General features: G+C 51.5%; 1 protein-coding gene across 4 annotated transcripts in view; it reads right to left on the bottom strand.

Annotated features, from left to right (window-relative positions):
• Positions 1–19,522, bottom strand: part of RASAL1 (RAS protein activator like 1) — a 145,797-nt gene that overhangs the window by 82,312 nt on the left and 43,963 nt on the right. For all 4 annotated transcript variants that reach the window (XM_030582343.1, XM_030582345.1, XM_030582342.1 and 1 more), the window contains 3 exons: positions 17,757–17,870; positions 17,002–17,063; positions 13,736–13,865 (listed from right to left, as the gene is read on the bottom strand). In XM_030582343.1, coding sequence (XP_030438203.1) covers positions 13,736–13,865; positions 17,002–17,063; positions 17,757–17,870 — 306 coding nt within the window. The remainder of the gene's footprint in view (positions 1–13,735; positions 13,866–17,001; positions 17,064–17,756; positions 17,871–19,522) is intronic.

Below are 19,522 nucleotides of genomic sequence, written 5' to 3'. Positions count from 1 at the left end.
ACACCCCCTCCTGCACCCCAACCCTCTGTCCCAGCCCAGAGCCTGCACCCCAAACCCCTTCCCGTACCCCAACCCTCTGTCCCAGCCCAAAGCCCACACCCAGCACCCTAACTCCCTCCCAGAGCCCGCACCCCTCCAGCATTGGAACAGTAGGGGAGCTGAAGTGGAATAGCAGGCAGTGGGGAAGGGAGGGGAGGCTGAAACTATGGGGCATCAGCAGAGCTCAGCATGTGGGGAGCCCAGGACTGGAAAAGCAGGGGACTGCCTGGCAGGCCTGAGGTGCACTGGGAGAGCTTTGTGGGATGCCTAAGACTAGCACAGCATGTGGCTGGGGGTTGGGACTGAGAGGCATGGCAGAGCTGGCTGCATGGGAAGCCCAGGACTGGACTAGCAGGGGCAGGTCTGGAGCTCAGGACTGAGGGACACCAGCAAAGCTTGTGTAACTCCTGCCCACACTCTGCACTGTCACACCCTCCCTTTTCTGCGCTGGCGTACGCTGGGAGAGGGGTCATAGAATCATAGAATATCAGGGTTGGAAGGGACCTCAGGAGGTATCTAGTCCAACCCTCTGCTCAAAGCAGGACCAATCCCCAACTAAATCATCCCAGCCAGGGCTTTGTCAAGCCTGACCTTAAAAACCTCTAAGGAAGGATATTCCACCACCTCCCTAGGTAACCCATTCCAGTGCTTCACCACTCTCTGAGTGAAAAAGTGTTTCCTAATATCCAACCTAAACCTCCCCCACTGCAACTTGAGACCATTACTCCTTGTTCTGTCATCTGCTACCACTGAGAACAGTCTAGATCCGTCCTCTTTGGAACCCCCTTTTAGGTAGTTGAAAGCAGCTATCAAATCCCCCCTCATTCTTCTCTTCTGCAGACTAAACAATCCCAGTTCCCTCAGCCTCTCCTCATAAGTCATGTGCTCCAGCCCCCTAATCACTTTTGTTGCCCTCCGCTGGACTCTTTCCAATTTTTCCACATCCTTCTTGTAGTGTGGGGCCCAAAACTGGACACAGTACTCCAGATGAGGCCTCACCAATGTCGAATAGAAGGGAATGACCACATCCCTCGATCTGCTGGCAATGCCCCTACTTATACAGCCCAAAATGCCATTAGCCTTCCTGGCAACAAGAGCATGCTGTTGACTCATATCCAGCTTCTCGTGCACTGTAACCCCTACGTCCTTTTCTGCAGAACTGCTTCCTAGCCATTCGGTCCCTAGTCTGTAACAGTGAATGGGATCCTTCTGTCCTAAGTGCAGGAGTCTGCACTTGTCCTTGTTGAACCTCATCAGGTTTCTTTTGGCCCAGTTCTCTAATTTGTCTAGGTCCCTCTGTATCCTATCCCTACCCTCCAGCGTATCTACCACTCCTCCCAGTTTAGTGTCATCGGCAAACTTCCTGAGGGTGCAATCCACGCCATCCTCCAGACCATTAATGAAGATATTGAACAAAACCAGCCCCAGGACCAACCCTTGGAGCACTCCACTTGAAACTGGCTGCCAACTAGACATGGAGCCGTTGATCACTACCCGTTGAACTCGACAACCTAGCCAGCTTTCTATCCACCTTATAGTCCATTCATCCAGCCCATACTTCTTTAACTTGCTGGCAAGAATACTGTGGGAGACCGTATCAAAAGCTTTGCTAAAGTCAAGGAATAACACATCCACTGCTTTCCCCTCATCCACAGACCCAGTTATCTCATCATAGAAGGCAATTAGATTAGTCAGGCATGACTTGCCCTTGGTGAATCCATGCTGACTGTTCCTGGTCACTTTCCTCTCCTCTAAGTGCTTCAGAATTGATTCCTTGAGGACCTGCTCCATGATTTTTCCAGGGACTGAGGTGAGGTTGACTGGCCTGTAGTTCTCTGGATCCTCCTCCTTCCCTTTTTTAAAAAAGGGCACTACAGTAGCCTTTTTCCAGTCATCCGGGACTTCCCCCATTTGCCAGGAGTTTTCAGAGATAATGGACAATGGCTTTGCAATCACATCCAATAATTCCTTTTGCACCCTTGGATGCAGCGCATCCGGCCCCATGGACTTGTGCTCGTCCAGTTTTTCTAAATACTCCACAGAGGGCTGGTCACCCTTCTTTCTCCACAGAGGGCTGGTCACCTCCTCCCCATGCTGTGCTGCCCAGTGCAGCAGTCTGGGAGCTGACCTTGTTCGTGAAGACAGAGGCAAAAAAAATCATTGAGTACATGAGCTTTTTCCACATCCTCTGTCACTAGGTTGCCTCCCTCATTCAGTAAGGGGCCCACACTTTCCTTGACTTTCTTCTTGTTGCTAACATACCTGAAGAAACCCTTCTTCTTACTCTTAACATCGCTTGCTAACTGCAACCCAAGTGTGATTTGGCCTTCCCGATTTCACTCCTGCATGCCTGAGCAAAATTTTTATACTCCTCCCTGGTCATTTGTCCAATCTTCCACTTCTTGTAAACTTCTTTTTTGCGTTTAAGATCAGCAACGATTTCACTGTTAAGCCAAGCTGGTCGCCTGCCATATTTATTATTCTTTCTACACATTGGGATGTTTTTTTCCTGCAACCTCAATAAGGGTTCTTTAAAATACAACCAGCTCTCCTGGACTCCTTTCCCCCTCATGTTATTCTCCCAGGGAATCCCACCCATCAGTTCCCTGAGGGAGTCCAAGTCTGCTTTTCTGAAGTCCAGGGTCCATATTCTGCTGCTCTCCTTTCTTCCTTGTGTTAGGATCCTGAACTCGACCATCTCATGGTCACTGCCTCCCAGGTTCCCATCCACTTTTGCTTCTCCTACTAACTCTTCTCTGTTTGTGTGTATGTGGTGGTTGGGGGGGCCCACTGCTCTGTGAAACTGTCTTGTTTCTCTTCCCAACACCTAATCTCTTCACCCGCACAAATCAGGCCCTCACACCTCCCAGCACCACTTCCCAGCAAGAACTTCTCACCATCTTACCAGTGATAATGGGATTCCAGTGAGAGAGTTAAACCAAATAAATAAAAAGCCCCAAACAAACCATTAACTCTTTCCTCCCCATTCTTGGTGGGGCACATGGTTCTTCTCTCCACATGGCCTAAAAGTTGCAGAGAAGAAGGGGGCCCTGCACACCAGGATTCATGAGTCCTGGGTTGAATTCCCTGCTCATTCAGACTTCCTGCATGACTTTGGCCACATCACTGCTCCACTCTGTGCCCTACTTTCCCCACCTCTAAAATGAGGATAATGATACTCCTTTGTAAGGTGTTTGAGCCCTATGATAATAGCATAATAGCTCTTAGATAATGTTTAATACCCTGGATGAGAATCTTAGCAGTGCTGGATGCTGAGCTATAACCATTAGGCTGTTACCAAAAAGGAGAGTCGCCCGGAACTGGGGTATAAAGCTACTGAGACACTTTAGCAATCCTTGTGTTTGAAATGACCTGTCCTGCAGGCAGAAGGTAAAGGACACTGGCCTTTCCCCCTTACATTCAAATCCTGCCCTGTTTCAAAGAGTGATGTGGCTGGGGCGGGGAGCACGTCTCAGCTTGAGGAGCAGTGAACATCCAGCTGCATCACAAGACTGTTTTGCTCAACAGGCACCCCTCCAGTCTGGGCTAGTGGAGGTGCAGCAGGGCAGAGTTGAGGGGCCCTGACAGAGCTGGGTGTAAGTTCCCAGCACTGGAACAGCTGGGGAGCTGGACTAGCAGGCACCCTCAGCAGCAGCAATGTGTCCCCCAGGCAGGGGAATGAGGAGTCACCCCTCTGACCTCAGCCATGGTCAGTGCCAGCAAGTGCCAGAGTGCAGATACCTCCCCGGAGAGCACAAGGGAGTCTTCAGGAATGCCCCAGAAAGAGAGAACGGGGGGGGGGGATCCTCCAGAGAGGAGGGGCAGCCATAGGTGGAAGCAGGGGTGGAGGAAGACAGGAGTCCTGGGGAGCCCTACGGCCAATTCATTGGGCCATAAGCATGGGGTGGAGTTAGTGCTATTGGCCCAGGATTGCTCTTTTGCTGATTACTTGGGACACAGGAAAGGTTAAAGAAAAACATCTATTGGCCTAGCGGCTGCAGGAGGTAACGGAACACTACACAATGCGTGACTCGTGTCACAGCGGGAAAAGGCTGCAGGACACTGCAAGGCTCTTGGGCACCCGTTACCAGTGATCAAAGACGCATTTTTCAGGGTTGCCATGGATATCATATGGCCATTAGCCAGCCCAATGCACAGAGGAAAAAGATCTATATTAGTGGTGGTGGATTTTGCGCTCAGGTACCCAGAAGCAATCTCTGTCTGATGTGCAAGTTGAGACAGTTGCCAAGACACAAGCTTTCCAAACCAGATCCTATCAGATTCTGGGCCAAATTTCATGGCCCAGCTATTTAGTGATTTATGGAAGGTGTTCGGGTTTGTCCCCATCCCCCAGAAACAAACGGTTTAGCTGAGAGGCTCAACTGACCCCAAAATCTAGGTAAGCTGCAGGGCCAGTGACTGGGATGTAATGTTATCCTATCTGTTGTTTGCCCACAGGGTTCACCCCATTTGAGCTCCTAGATGGGAAAAAGGTCAGAGTCTGTGGGGAGGGGGAAGCAGAGGGGGAACCAGTCGCTGAATATGTGCAAAGGCTTAGGGAAGATTCAAAGTCTTGTAGGGATAATACCCTCTCGCCCCCCTTTATCGATACATTCATCTCCTTGCTTCCCATGAGTTGCCCTGTGTAACCTTTGGTTGCCCTATGATCTCTATTCTGCCTAGTAACAGAGAGAGAGACCCCACCCCTTTGGTGCCGTCTGCAGCCCAAGAAGTGGACCAGGTGCAAAGAGCAGCGTGCAAGGGGAGCACACATGGGCAGCGCTCTCATTGGATGTCCGTGGGCTGTCCAGTCACTGTCCGTTTGTAGAGCGCCGCGCAGGGAGAGCTCGGGCAGCTGTGTCTCTCCCACCACTTCACAGATAGACTAATCCCTTGAACTCCACATACTCACTCGCCCTGCCCGTCATAGCAGCAGCACACCACACTCACTCTGCCCAGTGGGGGAGTTTGCTCAATCTCGGGAAGATGAACAGAAGACTAGGAGAGAGACTTACCTGGTAAAGGGATTGAGTCGAGCCACCTGAGATCGACCAAAGGAACCAGAGCCCAGCTGTACCTGGACATCGAGACGTCCAGATCTGGGAAGTCTGGTGATTGTGAAACCTTCCTTCCACCCGCTTCCTCTCTTTCTCTCCTCTTTTATCTCTGCTGCTATCATTTGTTAATGGAGGACTTGGTAACCGCCAAACTGATTAACTTTGTTATTAAGGTGTTAGAGTAATACATTTTATCTGCTGTATGTTTATTTACCTGTCAGGTTTGATTTTAAATACACTTGGCGACAGACCCGGAAGGGTCTAATCCTGTAAAAAGGGGTAGGATTTTCTCCCCTGAATGTTATAGATTTTAAGTGGCCTGTTTGTTACAGTCTATGATAGTGATGGTGCAGCAAAACCTCTTAACAAGCCACACAGCTCAGAGGAGTGGTATGATCACAAACCCCTGACCAATCATTTGATGTAGGGGATCTGAAACTCGTGTTGCTCCCTGTAAAAAAAAGTACAAAATGCAGAACTCATTGGAAGAGCCCTGTGAGGTGATAGAAAGGGTTAACAATATCACCTACAATATACGAAGGCCCGACAGTAAGGCTGTGCTGTAGACTGTGCATAGAAACAGGTATCACAGTCGTGACACCATTGGAAACATGATCTGCTGTTTGACCTGATGACTGAATGCCATAGTGACATCTCACTACAGAGCACTGATCTACTAAAAGTATGAAAAGGCAGAGATTTTGGCTGTGCTGCAAAGGCATCACCAGGTCTTGTCCAATGAGCCCCCAATGTGATGTGGCTGTTAAAAAAGCTAATGAGGTCTTGGGATGCATCAGGCGAGGTATTTCCCGTAAAGTTAAGGAGGTGTTAGTACCGTTATACAAGGCACTGGTGAGACCTCTCTGGAATACTGTGTGCAGTTCTGGTCTCCCATGTTTGAGAATAATGAATTCAAACTGGAACAGGTACAGAGAAGGGCTACTAGGATGATCCGAGGAATGGAAAACCTGTCTTATGAAAGGAGACTCAAAGAGCTTGGCTTGTTTAGCCTAACCAAAAGAAGGCTGAGGGGAGAAATGATTGCTCTTTATAAATATATCAGAGGGATCAATATTAGGGAGGGAGAGGAATTATTTAAGCTTAGTACCAATGTGGACACAAGAACAAATGGATATAAACTGGCTATCAGGAAGTTTAGACTTGAAATTAGACAAAGGTTTCTAACCATTAGAGGAGTGAAGTTCTGGAACAGCCTTCCAAGGGGAGGCAAAAGACATAGCTGGCTTCAAGACTAAGCTTGATAAGTTTATGGAGGGGACGGTATGATGAGATAGCCTAATTCTGGCAATTAATTGATCTTTGACTATTAGCAAGTAAATATGCCCAATGGTCTGTTAGATGGGGTGGGATCTGAGTTACTACAGCAAATTCTTTCCTGGCTGCTGGCTGGTGAGTCTTGCCCACATGCTCAGGGTTTAACTGATCGCCATATTTGGGGTCAAGAAGGAATTTTCCTCCAGGGCAGATTGGCAGAGGCCCAGGAGGTTTTTCGCCTTCCTCTGCAGCATGGGGCACAGGTCACTTGCTGGAGGATTCTCTGCACCTTGAGGTCTTTAAACCATGATTTGAGGACTTCAGTAACTCAGACATAGGTTAGAGGTTTGTTACAGGAGTGGGTGGTGAGATTCTGTGGCCTGCATTGTGCAGGAGGTCAGACTAAAGGATCATAATGGTGCCTTGTGACCTTAAAGTCTATGACTCTATGAGTCCAGAAGGCCAGACTCTGCTCACAAAATGGTCCATAAGATTAACACTGTGGGACCACAACATGCGCTCAGCAGAGCACTTCTTACAACTGGTCAAATGCAGGAGCACATTAGTAAGGAGATATCTAGCATGCTGACATGTTAATAATTACAGGATCCAACAGTTTCTGGGCTTCTTCTATTGTTTTGGGTCCCAAAAAGGATGGGACCATAAGGTTTTGTGTTGATTACAAGAAGTTTAGTGTGGTTACGGTTCCTGATGCATATCCTGATGCTGAGTTTTGTGACTTTGTCCTCACCCACAACCATTTCAGATTTGGGGACAACTTATACTTTCAAGTCAGTGGCACTGCTATGGGTACCCACATGGCCCCACAGTATGCCAACATTTTATGGCTGACTTAGAACAACACTTCCTCAGCTCTCGTCCCCTAGCGCCCCTCCTCTACTTGCATTACATTGATGACATCTTCATCTTATAGACCCACGGAAAGGAGGCCCTTGAAGAATTCTACCTGGATTTCAACAATTTCCACCCCACCATCAATCTCAGCCTGGACCAGTCCACACAAGAGATCCACTTCCTGGACACTACAGTGCAGAAAGTGATGGTCACATAAACATCACCCTATGCCAGAAACCTACTGACCACTATACTTGCCTACATGACACCAGCTTCCATCCAGACCACATCACGCGATCCATAGTCTACAGCCAAGCCCTGAGATACAACCGAATTTGCTCCAATTCCTCACACAGAGACAAGCACCTACAAGATCTTTATCAAGCATTCTTAAAACTACAATACCCACCTGGGGAAGTGAGGAAACAGATTGACAGAGCAAGACTGGTACCCAGAAATCACCTACTACAGGACAATCCCAAAAAGGAAAATAACAGAACACCACTGGCCATCACTTACAGCCGCCAGCTAAAACCTCCCCAGCGCATCATCAAGGATCTACAACCTATCCTGGAAAATGATTCCCCACTCTCACAGGCCTTGGGAGACAGGTCAGTCCTCACTTACAGATAGCCCTCAAATCTGAAGCAAAAACTCACCAGCAACTACACATCGCACCACAGAAACACCAACCCAGGAACCAATCCCTGTATCAAACCTCGTTGCCTTCTCTGTCCCCATATCTACTCTAGTGACACCATCAGAGGACCCAAGCACAGCAGCCACGCCATCAGGGGCTCATTCACCAGCACATCTACCAATGTGATATATGCCATCGTGTGCCAGCAATGCCCCTCTGCCATGTACATTGGCCAAACTGGACAGTCCCTATGTAAAAGAATAAATGGACACAAATCAGACATCAGGAAGGGCAACATACAAAAGCCAGTAGATGAACACTTCAACAGAGCCACCCAGAGGTGGGCGGGGGGGGGGAAAGTGGGGCAATTTGCCCCGGGCCCCGCAGGGGCCCCCACGAGTGTTTTCGGGGCCCCTGGAGCGGGGTCCTTCACTCGCTCCGGGGCCCCCAGAAAACTCTTGCGAGGCCGGGGCCCCAGAAAACTCTTGCGAGGCCAGGGCCCCCGGAACTTCTTCCATTCCATGTCTTCAGCGGTGGAGGGTCCTTCCGCTCTGGGGCGGAAGGACCCTCTGCTGCCGAATTACCACCAAAGGGGGACCCGCCGCCGAAGTGCCGGGTCTTTGGTGATAATTCAGTGGTGGGGGACCCCTGCTGCAGGTCTTCAGGGCACTTTGGTGGCAGGTCCCGGAGCAGAAGGACCGCCCCCCACCGCTGAATTACTGCCAAAGCAGGGCCTCCCCGCCGCCGAAGACCCCAGGCCCCCTGAATCCTCTGCGCAGCCCTGCACTTCAATCTCCCTGGACATTCTATAACAGATTTAAAAGTAACTATTCTTGAACAAAAAAACCTTCAGAAACAGACTTCAAAGAGAAATAGCACAACAAAAATTCACTTGCACATTTAACACCATTAATTTGGGCTTGAATAGGGACTGGGAGTGGCTGGCTCATTACAAAAGGAGCTTTGCCTCTCCTGGAATTGACATCTCCTCATCTATTAATTGGGAGTGGACCACATCCACCCTGATTGAATTGGCCCTGTCAGCACTGGTTCTCCTCTTGTGAAGTAACTCCCTTCTCTTCATGTGTCAGTACAGAATGCCTGCAGCTGTAACTTTCACTCCATACGTCTGAAGAAGTCAGGTTTTTTACCCACAAAAGCTTATGCCCAAATAAATCTGTTAGTCTTTAAGGTGCCACCGGACTCTTTGTTGTTTTTGTGGATACAGACTAACACGGCTACCCCTGATACTTAAAAACACTTGAGAATTGCACTGAGGGTGCAGGTCTCAATCAAAGTGTCAAATAGGGGTATCCAAAATCATTGGGTAGGAGGGGGCCAGATTTGCTTGGATCCCTTGAAAGTGGACTCAGTTGTTAACTGGCCTGTGCACAAAAACAAAAGCAAGTTCAGCTTTTATAGACTTGGCTAATGATTCCTGCAGGCTTGCTGGGGTTCAGCGGCATTGAGTCTGCTATCACAAGTTTTGACTTTTTGCAAAACAGTCCAACAAAGTGGTGTGGATGGCAGCCTGCCAGAAAATCTTGGGTGAGGAAGAGAAAATTCTGTGAGAAAACCTTTTCTGGCTGGTCCTGATTTTGACAAGGTGTTTGAAGTGTGCATGGACACATCTCACACAGGCCTGGGAGCAATACTAATGCAAGCAGGTGAAGACAATAAAAAGCCTCCTATTGCTTTCTTAAGTAAAAAACTGTCCCCCTTCCCCCTACAACGGAATTACTCTGTCACAGAAAGAGAACGTCATGCAATTGTTTGGGCAGTCAAGCAGTTAAGTCAATCTGTTTAATAGGAAGCTGAGGGCCCTAACGCACTACCCTCCCTTGGTACGCCTACACAGAACCAAACCTACCAGCTGGAGTACAGCTCTCTGGGAACACGATATGGACATTGTACATATTAAGAGCAAAGAAAATGCAGTGACAGATGCACTGTCGAGGCAAGACAGTTCTGAGATGACACATAAGGATTAGCCAGTGACTTACCCCACCGCGTCAATGTAAGGGGTAGGTGTGACCCAGAGACCTCTTGATGCCAACAGGCAGAGGGCACAAGTAATGCCTGGGGTTTCACAGGGACCCCTGGGGTCAGGTGTAGGCATAACAGTTCAAAGGGCAGCTTGTGAGGTCTCCACTATGAGCTAGTATCCCAGTGATCATCACAATCATTGCAAAATGGCCGTATGGATAATATTTAAGGAGTTGTGTGTCCGTATTGGCAATTATGTTCTCAAAGCCTGGGAGTTAAGGCAAATAAACAGGAGAGATTCCTTTCAGGCAGGGGCTAACAGACTGAGCAGATTCTCTGTCTGGGCATTGTGCGCTTCACATTAGAGGTCTATCTGCATATGGAGCCAGGTCCTAATCAAGAGCTTGCAAAAATCTACAAGAAAGAAGCATATAGGAAAAACCAACCAGCAGGGGGCATCCTGTTTACAAGTAATGACAATGGGTCATTGGAGTATAGAAGGAGGGAGGGCAGAGGTAACCCTATGAATCTTTCCCCAAGGAAGCAAGTTGACCGTGTGACTTGTCTCATGGTACAAAGATCACAGCAAACTGTCACTGAAAAACACTGGAAGGACTTTGGGGAGAATATCTAGTTCGTTAAGTCAAGCTTCTAGAATGCATGTTATGAGTTTATTTTATATGTAACCATTTGTTTCCAGTTACATCTTCTTGCAATTATTTGAAATCTCTACTCTTTGTTTGGGAGACTTTGGCTTGTTTACACTATAAACATATCTAAGTGCTGAGAGTTGAGCAGAACTGTGATCTCAGGTGTAGCTGGCAAGCTGGGGATGCACTGTTCCTTTGGGAGTAGCGTCTGTGAATACAGAGTGTGGCCAGTAGAACAGAAGCGGGACACTCCGGGTGGGCACTCAGAGGGCTCGGGGGAGGGCTGGCAGGTGCCTATTGCTAACCTGCGAAGGGTCAACAGAACCCGTGAAGGCTAAGAGGGGTGGGCTTGTATTGCCCAAGGCTGGTGGCGTCGGGGACCTGACCTCTGGCAGGCATAGGCAAGACTTCCTCACACCAAGGGCAGGTGGTCACGAGGTGCCTCATAATGCTGGTACCTCTGGAGGTGACACCAGGACACTGGCACAGCTGTGCTGGGAAGGGTGCATAACTCCTGCCCACACTATGCACCGGCACTGCCCCCCTTTCCTGAGCTCTAAATCAGCTGGTGCTGGGAGCAGGATAGGGGGAGGATCTCTTTCCTCTATCACATTTATGAAACTGAGTTGTTTGTCTCCCACCATCTCATCTCTTCACCCGCCCGGACAGAGCCCTCACACGTCGCAGTGCCACTTCCCGAAAGCACAGCTCAGGCAAGAACCTCTCGTCAGCTTCACAGCGAGAATGGGATTTTAGAGGGAGATTTAAACAACATCGATAAAAGCCTTTCCTCTCCATTCCTAGTGGGGCACCTGGTTCTTGTCTTTGCATTACCTAAATGCTTTAGAGAGAAATGACAGGCTTGTGGCCTGGTATTCATGAGCCCTGGGTTCAATTCCCTGCTCTGCCATGGGCATGTCACTTAATCAGTGCTGCCATCTGTAAAACAGGGATAATCACAAGTAATGCCTGGATTATAGAATCTCAGGGCTCAAAGGGACCTCAGGAGGTATCTAGTCCAACCCCCTGCTCAAAGCAGGACTAATCTGCAGACAGATTTTTGCCCCAGATCCCTAAATGGCTCCCTCAAGGATTGAACTCACAACCCCGGGTTTAGCAGGCCAATACTCAAACCACTGAGCTATCCCTCCCCCTTGTCTTTAGATGGTGAGCTGTTTGGGAGCTTTGTGTGCAGCCAGCACTTTGCACAGTGGGACCCTAATCTCATAATCCTAACTATACATATTCAGTGATGTGGACTAAATTAGCTGTTACCATTCAAGAAAGAGATCTTGGAGTCATTGTGGATAGTTCTCTGAAAACATCCACTCAATGTGCAGCAGCAAACAAGCAAACCGAATGTTGGGAATCATCAAGAAAAGGATAGATAATAAGACAGAAAATATCATATTGCCTCTATATAAATCCATGGTACGTCCACACCTTGAATACTGAGTGCAGATGTGGTCGCCCCATTTCAAAAAAGATATATTGGAATTGGAAAAGGTTCAGAAAAGGGCAACAAAAATGATTAGGGGTATGGAACGGCTTCTGTATGAGGAGAGATTAATAAGACTTGGACTTTTCAGCTTGGAAAAGAGGTGACTAAGGGGGGGTATGATAGAGGTCTATAAAATCATGAGTGGTAGAGAGAAAGTAAATAAGGAAGTGTTATTTACTATTTCTCATAACACAAGAACAAGGGGTCACCCAATGAAATTACTAGGTAGCAAGTTTAAAACAAACACAAGAAAGTATTTTTTCCCCCAACACACCGTCAACCTGTGGAACTCCTTGCCAGAGGGTGTTGTGAAGGCCAAGACTATAACGGGGTTCGAAAGGGTGCTAGATAGATTCACGGAAGATAGGTCCATCAGTGGCTATTAGCCAAGCTGGGCAGGGATGGTGTCCCTAGCCTCTGTTTGCCAGACGCTGGGATTGGGTGACAGGACATGGATCATTTGATGATTCCCTGTTCTGTTCATTCCCTTTGGGGCACCTGGAATTGGCCACTGTCGGCAGACAGGATACTGGGCTAGATGGACCTTTGGTCTGACCCAGTAGGGCCATTCTTATGATCTCCGCTGGGGTCTTTAAGGGCTACTGGAATATCAATATTTGCCAGCAGAAGGGAAGCAGGGCCTGAAAAGGACCTTGAGCTCTTTACTCTTGCTATAGGAATTGTGCCAGATGGATGAGGAAGGAAAAGAATTTCAACCCCAATTATTCCACTGTATTGAATGCAGATAGAACAGAGCAGAGCAGCAGCTGCAGTAACCTGACACACCATGGGGAAGGAAGCGGTGCTGTTAAGTTTGGGTTGGGTCACGCTGCCCATTTTCTCCCATCAGTGCCAGTACAGCAGCCTCTACTGGCACCATTCCACATCTCAGAAGTGGGCACGGAGCATGTGTGTGGGAAGGAGGGCGTGAGTCCCCATGGCCACTGATCAGGGAGAGCTCACCCTGGCAGCTCAGTGGCAGATGGGTGCTGGGCACACCTCCCTTTGCCCCGGTCTCGCTCCCTCTTGAGCTATCTCCTCCTCCCCTAACAGGAGGTGAGACGTGTGCCTGCCCACCTCCAGCTTGGTAACAAGCCCCGCCCTGACTGCGGCTGGTTTGGGATAACCTCAGAATGGGTCACTGCCCACCAAACGCAGGCGCGTCATTCTGTGGGAATCGCCATCCATGGCTATGCACTCATGTGCGCCCATCGCTGTGCCATCCAGGCACCATGCCAAACTGCCCAAATGCCAGGGTGACAGACATCAGATAGACAGATGCGTTAATATCTCAACTCAGCCTAAAGCCACGAGGCGTCGCACTGGCCTGGGGTTTACTGGACTCCTGTGCCAGGCCAGGTCTCAGGCTGCCAGTCCCCAGGATGAAGTGGGTGTCTCTGTCGCGTGGTGTTGTGCAACCCAGACCAGGGGGAAGGGCTGTGGCACTGAGCAAAGGAACTGAAGCAGGCCTAGAGCAACCCCCTGTCATCTTAGCCCCTGCCCCCAGCCTTGGTCCCACAAGCTGGCCGGCAGCACCATGCCTCCTGCCTGGAGGGACCGGACTAGCTGGACCTGTCTCAGGCACCTGTCGCACCATCCTGGAAGGGAGAGCTCTTTGCTGGGGCTTGGAGAGGCACCTGGGCTGAGGAGGGGAGGGGAGGGAGGAAAGGGGAGACCACTATGGAGGAAGATAGAGAGGAGGGTGGGAGATACAGGAGCCATCTACTCCTACCTGGCTTCAATGACATGGCAGTGCAGGGCCCTCTTCTGGGGCTCCTCTAGCACCTTCAGCTCCAGGCAGATCTCTCCCTGAACCTCTTCATTGGGGTCCACGTGCGTCAGGTTGATCCAGCTGTCAATCCCTGCAATGGCGGAGGAGTCTGTAACTAGCAGCCTGCCTCTCCCTGACCCACCCACCTTGGGGGGCTGACGCAGCAGGCCAGCTGCCATGCTGGCCACGTGTGATCCCTGCGCAGCCCCCACTCCATGCTACGGCAGAGACCTTAGGGGTGTTATCCGCAGAATGGCCAGCCCCAAACTTTCAAAAATCACAAGTCAGCCCCCTAGCTCCCCAAAATCACAAGATTGGTTTAAAATCAGGAGATCTACAAAACTATCACAATAGCCAGGGGGTCTCTTCCCTCGTCTTCCGGGTGCGCTTGGATGGCACTTGCAGCCTTTTCCCCAAAGCAGCAAAAGCGAGAAAACCACTTTTCTTTTGAAAAGGCAAGTGGAGATTCTTTCGTAACCACGTGACTCCAAGAGCAGGGACTTGGGTGCCAAACAACAGCTGGAGAGTCAGCAACACTGGGACAATGCTGCCAGATGACCTGCCCTCTCCACCTGCTGTTACCCTGCCACTCTGGGCTGCTGGGGGGTGCTGCCAATTCCACAAAGCAGGAAGTCACCAGACAACCCTGAAAAGTCGCTAGATGTAGCTGTTGAATCTCTCAAAAGGAGTCAAAAAATGTCACCAAACAAGATTTCCAGAGAATTCAACAGAGAATTTTATATACATATATATACACACACAGAGGCAAGTACAGTCCCAAACTCATTCACAAGCAGCTCAACGGTGTTAATAAAACCCACTCCGTGCTCTCCTCCTACATTCGGTTGCATACCAGAAACAAGTACAGCAATACATGGTCACTGTCAGGAGGGCGCCCTCTGCTCAGCGGGAAGGGTGCTCTGTACACGGCAGCCCAGCATGGCTGCGGTTGGTTAATTTCAGCTGAGCCTCCCTTCCTTGCCGCCTGGATTTGTGCTCACAGGCTAGTGGAAGGGAGAGCCCAGAGCTAGGGGGAGGAGGGCATTTGCCTCACCTGAGCTCACACTGCAGGGAGCCAAGAAAGTAGATTTAAAAAATAAAACTCCACCAGCCGGACACCTTCCTCCTGCTTCCAGGGGAAGGGGCAAAGGGGAATTGAAATCAAGCTAGCTCCACCTTTGATCCTTCAGTAAGGGCTTCATCTTGGGGGGCACAGTGTCCCCCCACCCCATTGGGACACATGGCCCTGTCTCATCCCACCCACTGTCCATCCATGTGGCTCTCCTCGCTGGCTAACCTGCTTCCCCCGCCCAGCCCACTTCATTAGCCATCTTTCCCTGCATCACAGGCTGTGCTACTTACTACGCAGCAGCGAGAAAGAACACATCTGGGTAAAAACACGTCCTGGGCCTGGTGCTCTCTCCAAAGTGTGCCTGGCTTTAGCAAACTATTTAATTAGCCTCCACAAATTTATTTTCCTCGCATGCGGATTATAGTGATCTCAGCCCGAGAAGCCCTGGAATGTGATTCCTTCCATGGATATGCTCCATGGAGACGCAATGACATTAACTGGGTGTGCAACAGAACATAGGAAGAAGAGCATGGAATGGATTTTATTAACGCTATTGAGCTGCTTGTGAATGATTTTGTGACTATACATGTTGGTGACGTCTTTCTCTGAACGTCACTGTCATTGGCAGTGAGTCACTAGATTTCTCACCGGTCATTTACTTTCTTGTTAGGGAAACCAAAAAATCACTAAATCTAGTGACAAACTAGCTAAGCTGGGTACACGCCAGGGCCCTCCTCTCTGGGGGAGGCTAGGATCTGAGCCAGGCCTCACTGGGGTTGCCAGGCGTCCGGTTTTTGACTGGAAGGCCCAGTCGAAAAGGGACCCTGGCAGCTCCAGTCTGCATCGCTGCCCAGGCCATTAAAAGTTCGGTTGGTGGCGGGGGTGAAGGAGGCTTGTAGCAGCTCTCTTTGTAGAGCTCAGGGGTGGTGTGAGCCTGGCAGGCAGGGGGTGGATCCCTGTGGAGGGGCTGGGAAAGGCACCCAGCGGCAGGCTGGGGCCGGCAGGGTTAACCCTGGGCAGCAGCCGCCAGGGTGGCCGGGGGCTCCCTACAGAGCGGGTTTTGTGGCCTTTAGGAAGTGCCTTCAGCCCCCTTCCTACCCAGCCCACAGAGAGAAGAGCCAGCCCAGCTCCCCAGGGGCCGCATGCAGCCACCAGTAGGGGAGGGGGCCAGGGCAAGCTGCCACTGCCTGCCCCGGGCCCAGTAGCTCACTTCACGGGGGCTGCTGTGCTGGGCTCGTCTCAGGACCATGCGGCAAGCAGGTAAGGGGCCGTGGCCTGGTCAGTCTCCTCCTGGGATGAATGGGCTGCGCAGAAGCATGGGGCTAAAGTTGGTCTGCTCTCCCTGGGAATGGGTCCGAGCAGAGTCGGGCAGCAGTTGGGTGTGGAGGCACCAGCCAGTGGCCAAACTGGGGGGCACGAAGGAGAGGGGCTGGAAGGTATTGCAAACAATGGGGAGAGGAGGAAGGGGCCTGCAGCAGCACTCTCCCTAGAGCTGCTGTGATTTGGGCTCTGCTAGGGAAGCAGTGAGCCAGGGGGAGCAGTAAGCCAGGGGGAGCAGTGGGGTGTGTGTATCACTTGTGCCATGTGTCCAGGATTCACGGCAGATCGAGCAGCCTCTGAGACCCAGGAAATGCTAGGGCAGCCTGATGTGGCTGCTATTTAAGGGGCCACCTGACATCAGTGCCTCCCAGAGCCCGCACTCCAAATCCTGTCCCATGCCCCAACCCCCTGGCCCAGCTTGGAGCCCTCTCCCGCACCCAAATCCTTGCCAGAGCCTGCACTCTACACCCCCTCCTGCGCCCCTTGGCCCCAGCTTGGCATCCCCTCCTGCACCCCAAACCCCTCATCCCTGGCCCCACCCCAGGTGCACCCCCAGCTGGAGCTCTCCCTCCCTCCCGCACTCAAATCCCCTGCCCCAGCCCGGTGAAAATCAGTGAGTGAGCGATGGTGGGGGAGAGTTAGCAAGTGACGGAGGAGTGGGGATGGGGCCTCAGGAAGAGGCGGGACAGGGAGCGGGGGGGGGGCACGGCGAGGGTCTTAGGTTTTCTGAAATTGGCAAACCCAGGCCTTGCGGAATGGCCCATAAATTGCCAGTCTGGTGCCTGCTGCGCTGCCTTCATAAGACACGCTGCAGCCCCAGTGCCCCAGCACCCACCTCGCGGGTTCGACGAAATCCATTCTTTGCTGAGCGATATTTTGCCAATGACATCATCGTGCCTGCAAGGAAAGAGAGCCAGATCTGGGCAGAGAGTGCCTGAAATTAACTGCCCTGCACGGCCAAGGAGCAGGGTATCCGGGGCCAATCCACGTCAACAGGCTTCCTCGCATCACCCCAGCTGTTCAGGGCCATCCGTGCTTTGCTCTGCACAGCCCCACCAAAGAAACCGACTGTCTGTGTCTATCTACGGCCGTCGTTACAGTAGGGAGCTCCTCATGGGAGCATCAGAGAGCCTACATCTCTTGAAGCCCGTCCTGTGCCTCGTCCACGAGGTCCTGGAGAAACCAGTCCTGGGAAGCAGATAATTCCTCCTCCATGGGCTTCTCCCACAGCCATCCCTGAGGCAAGCCAATGGCCCAGCCAGCCCCAAGCTCAGATGCCCTGACTGTGAAGGAGCCCTTGGGTGGGGGATGGAAGGGGGTATTTGTGAGGGAATTAGGGCAAGTAAATACTCTAATAATCCTACTGCCTGTGTGCTGCTGAGTCAGCATGGCTGGCAGAGGGGCCAGTCCCAGGGAAAGGATGGGCCAGCGTGTGGCACCAGAACCCAGGGGCAGATCCATTGTTCCAAGCAGAGCCTGGCTCAGTAAGACCCACTGCACGTCATTAGCGCTCTGAGCCCCAGCCAGACCCAGGGTCCTCTCCAGACTCAGAAGCAGCCCCCCATGACCTTCCCAGCCCTCCCCTCTTACCCAATGGTGTCCTCATCCAGCACGTAGAAGGCGAGACTGTGGAAGCCCATGGGCAGGTGAAGGGTGTACTCCTCCCCCCAGAAGGGATTCAGGTTCTTCCACACGGTAGCAGTCCTGCAAGCAGACCACAGGGGCAGGTGAAGTCAATGCCAGGGCCGGGACCACCCCCCTGCACAAGGCAATCAGGCTTGCAGGAGCCGAGTCAGCATTGTGGGTCACGGAGCAGTGAAGAGGGTTGTGAGAGGGATCACAGCGGTGGACCCAGCCGTCACTGTGGGAACTACAGGCTCAGTCTCTATCCCTGGGGGTGCCCTCTGGGGCAGATTTACTCTAGCTGCTTTATCCCAAGGGCTGTGGAAGGAGAGGCAGAGGTTCTGGCCCTGCTCGGTGATTGAGAGATCACCCCAGTCTGTCACAGATGCCATCCGGACCCCACAGCTCCAAGAATCAAGAGCATGTGCCACGCACGTGGACTCACCAAACGCACAGAGGTACACACAGCCCCTGCCAGAGGCATGCAGCGTCCACTGACGCACAGAACTACAGCCAGCACACACACACACACACACACATAGAGCCAAAGGGACGTAAATGTTACCAACAATCAGCCACGCAGCTACTGCCAACACATATCCCCAGCAGCAAACAGCCCCCACCAACACACACAGCTACACAAGTGCCAACTCACAAGCACACGCACCCAGATACTGCCAACATGTACAGCGCCAGGCACACACACCAGTCCTGGCGTAGCCACCCAAAGGCTGCCCAGCCCATGCGACATCACAAGCCTGCCATATTTGCTGGAGATCAAACCCACACAGCTGGTCAGGCACGGCTCAAGCAAACTGCAGCTCCCAGTTCTGGCAGTCCCACAGCATGCTCTCAGAGCCTCCTTTTCTGCAGCAGGCTGCTGGCCCAAGGCAGTCACTGCGTGTGACACACACCCCTGGGGACTTCCAGACCTGGGGATGGCTTTACTGCTGCTTCAGTCCAGCGTGATGAGGGGGGAAGGGGGGAGCATGAGCTGGGGAAGACTGTACAATCACCTTTGCCACACCAGCGTCAGGGCCTGTGCACCCTCCCCACCCCAGTTAATAGTTTCCTGGGCCCAGGAGAAATCCTCTCAGCTCAGTCTCTCCTCAAACCCATCTGAATGTCTTTCAGGAGCAATGGCAAGGCCCTGATACCCATGGAAACCTCCGCACTGGCTGGCTTCAGTGCCCTCACCTCCAGCGAGGTGGATGCTGCAGTTGGCTCACACCCCACTGAAAGTAAGAGTAAAATAACAGAGTTCAATAACAGAGTTCAGCACCTCTGCAGCAATTTACAGCATCAAGGTGCCATGCAGACATGAGCCAGTCAGCCCTCCTGAGCCCCCAGCAGCAGGGAAGCATCATTATCCCCATTTTACAGATGGGGAAACTGAGGCACAGAGGGCCAAACTCATCCGCTGTGGTTCATGAAAACACAGCAGGAATTAATTTAGCCCAGAGAGATTAACCAGCTTGCCCAAGGGGACACAGCAAGTGGGTGACTGAGCTGGAGCTAGAGTTCATGACTTCCCAGCTCCCCATCTCATTTCCCAGGGCTTGGGGATTCACATTCAGAGCGAGCAGCTCCAAAGTCTCTCAGCTAGCAAAAGGCTGGAGATTCTGCAGCCTTGGGATCGGATTCAGGGGAAACCAACTGCTGCACCCTGCAGAGGGGAGATGCTCTGCTGGCCTCCAGTGTGTGAGTCCCACACCCATGGAAATCCCAGTCCC

This window comes from Gopherus evgoodei, chromosome 13 (genome assembly GCF_007399415.2).
Source record: "Gopherus evgoodei ecotype Sinaloan lineage chromosome 13, rGopEvg1_v1.p, whole genome shotgun sequence".
In the NCBI taxonomy this organism is placed as follows: domain Eukaryota; kingdom Metazoa; phylum Chordata; order Testudines; family Testudinidae; genus Gopherus; species Gopherus evgoodei.
Note: the sequence above shows the minus strand (reverse complement) of the source record. Positions and strands in the feature narration are given on the sequence as shown.